General features: G+C 41.5%; 1 protein-coding gene across 1 annotated transcript; it reads left to right on the forward strand.

The window, feature by feature from the left end:
* Positions 1-244: 244 nt before the first annotated feature.
* On the forward strand, positions 245-1195 carry LOC109221852 (RCC1 and BTB domain-containing protein 2-like; the record flags this gene model as incomplete). The annotated part of the gene is made up of 3 exons (XM_019386287.1): positions 245-543; positions 689-804; positions 880-1195. Coding segments are annotated over exons 1-3 (526 nt in total), but the record flags the coding sequence as incomplete, so codon positions are not given.
* Between the last annotated feature and the right edge of the window lie 1371 nt (positions 1196-2566).

Raw genomic sequence — 2566 nt, forward strand, 5'->3', positions numbered from 1 at the left:
ATCAGATCTTGTCATAGTGAAGATAAGGTGATCTTAATTGAAGTAACACCAGAGGATGCTTCCTGTTGTGTTTAGAATGACTAGAGCAGTCAAGGAAAAAGGAATAGGGAAACACAGTTTTTGGCTCTCAAGTGTCTTGCTGTTTGCAATGATTCCCTATCATTGTTTTCGGCAGCTACCAGCAGGTAGGATCTCTGTGAATGCTCAACAGTAGTATAGTGAGGGATTGAGAGCATTTATATTATAAGTGATAATTTTCTTAGAACACTTTGCCCTGATCTTCTGATTATTTGCTTGCTTCTTCCAAAATGCTAAAATTGTGGAACCATAAGATTTGTGCTAATATGGAAGGCAACAATAAGATTCAGGTCATTGCAATTTGGCTTATTAAGAACACTGATACTAACAAGAGAAATAGTGCTGTTTACAAGGAAAATTGTTAATCTATCATGATTTCCCAGACACCATTTTCCTTTTATTTTATTTGGCATTTCTTTGTTTTTGCAGATGATGGATCAGTATGGGGCTGGGGATACAATGTCTGTATCCTTGAGAGGATTCCTTTGCAATTACATCGCACTTTATAGTTTATATGGTGACCATTCAGTATTATTAGCTTTAACGTATTGAATTTGCAATTATCTTGTGCATGTGTTATTAATCATTCTTTTCCTTGACTTTTAAATGGATGGACAACTTGGTTTCAATGGAGAAAATTCTTTGGTTCCTCATTTATTGGAGGGATTCCTTGAGTTAGGTTCTCCTAATTCATCAGCTAGTGGCTCAGAGAGAAAGAAACTGATGGTAAGAAACAAGTTGATCAATTTAAAGAAGAAACAGGTTGATGACAGTGGTTAATCTTTCTGTTTTCTCCTGTAGATTTCTTCAGTTAAAGGTGGTGGAATGATGTCAGCGGCAATAGACAATCTTGGATCTCTATGGCTGTGGGGAAACTTTCCTGAACCACAGAAAAGCAAGTCTACTGAAAATGAATTCTCTCTTACTAGCAGTTGTAATCCAATACCTGTCTGGAATTTCCATGGACACACAGTTGTTAAGGTGGCATGTGGAAATGAGCATGTTGTCGCATTAGTCACTGCTGGGGAAGGTTACAAAGGGAGTAATCTTGTTTGTTATTCTTGGGGTGGCAACAGCCACGGGCAGTTAGGTTTGGGAGATAGNAAAAAACCGAGGAGCTTTTTCTTTCCAAATCCCGGCCAAAAAAAAAACCGAGGATCTCCCGGCCAAAAATCGAAAAGCCTTTTCTTTTCAAATCCCGGCCAAAAAAAATCGAGGATCTCCCGGCCAAAACACTGAGGAGCTTTTTCTTTCAAAACCCCGGCCAAAAAATCGAGGATCTCCCGGCCAAAAAATCGAGGAGCCTTTTCTTTCCAAATCCCGGCCAAAAACCGAGGATCTCCCGACCAAAGACCAAGGAGCTTTTTCTTTCCTAATCCCGGCCAAAAAATCGAGGAGCTTTTTTCTTTCCAAATCCCGGCCAAAAAACTGAGGATCTCCTGGCCAAAAAACCGAGGAGCTTTTTCTTTCCAAATCCCGGAAAAAAAACCGAGGATCTCCCTGCCAAAAATCGAGAAGCCTTTTCTTTCCAAATCCCGGCCAAAAAGCCTAGGATCTCCCGGCCAAAAAACCGAGGAGCTTTTTCTTTCCAAATCCCGGCCAAAAACCGAGGATCTCCCGGCCAAAAAACCGAAGAGCCTTTTCTTCACAAATCCCGGCCAAAAAACCAAGGATCTCCCGGCCAAAACAACCGAGGAGCCTTTTCTTTCCAAATCCTAGCCAAAAACCGAGGATCTCCCTACACAATCCTGATTTGATCACAACTAACTCACGAAATTTTCCTAGTGAAAACTGGGGCAAAAAATTTTGTTCGTTTGTTTGTTTTGGTGTCTTAAGTAGGTCTAACACCGAGGCACATGGGTGCGAGACGACCGAGGGAATGAGTCTCAATCCAGAATAAAGAAAAGAAGAAAAGCACAAAAGAAATGAACTCAAATGTGAAGCAAGCAAGGGTGCGAGTTTCTCAAAATCTGATTGAAGCCACAAGCTCCGCCGATCCCGCTTTGACCCAATGCTGCAGAAAGTAACAACATCTACAACTTGCGAGCATCAAGATTCAGATCGGAGTCCACAGCAAAATCAGCTAAGACTCAAGATCAAGCTTCAAGAGATTTATAAATAGGAATCTTGTAACTCATAGTTGTTAGGCATAGCTAGCTTAGCTTTGATTTTCCTTTTTGGTGTAATAAGGAGGTCAGCAAGCAGTAGCAGCAGCAACGGCAGTGAAATCACAGCTCCTGGTAGTCCCAGCTACCAAATCTTCCAGAACTACACTGACCTGATTCCTTTATAGCCAAGGATATGTAGGCAACCTTTGAAGCAGGGTTCGGTCAGACGGTTTCAAAAATGCTTCTCATGGAGTGCCAAGCAGGCAAAAATCTCATGTTTGCTCATTTATCTTTGCCCGAAAACCCTTCGTGTCTCCGAGCTAAGAGGGGCAGCTGTGAGTATGTGATTTTTGCCTCGCTTGAATTACTCCTATAGAATT

Source organism: Nicotiana attenuata, unplaced genomic scaffold (assembly GCF_001879085.1).
Source record: "Nicotiana attenuata strain UT unplaced genomic scaffold, NIATTr2, whole genome shotgun sequence".
Classification (NCBI taxonomy): Eukaryota; Viridiplantae; Streptophyta; class Magnoliopsida; order Solanales; family Solanaceae; genus Nicotiana; species Nicotiana attenuata.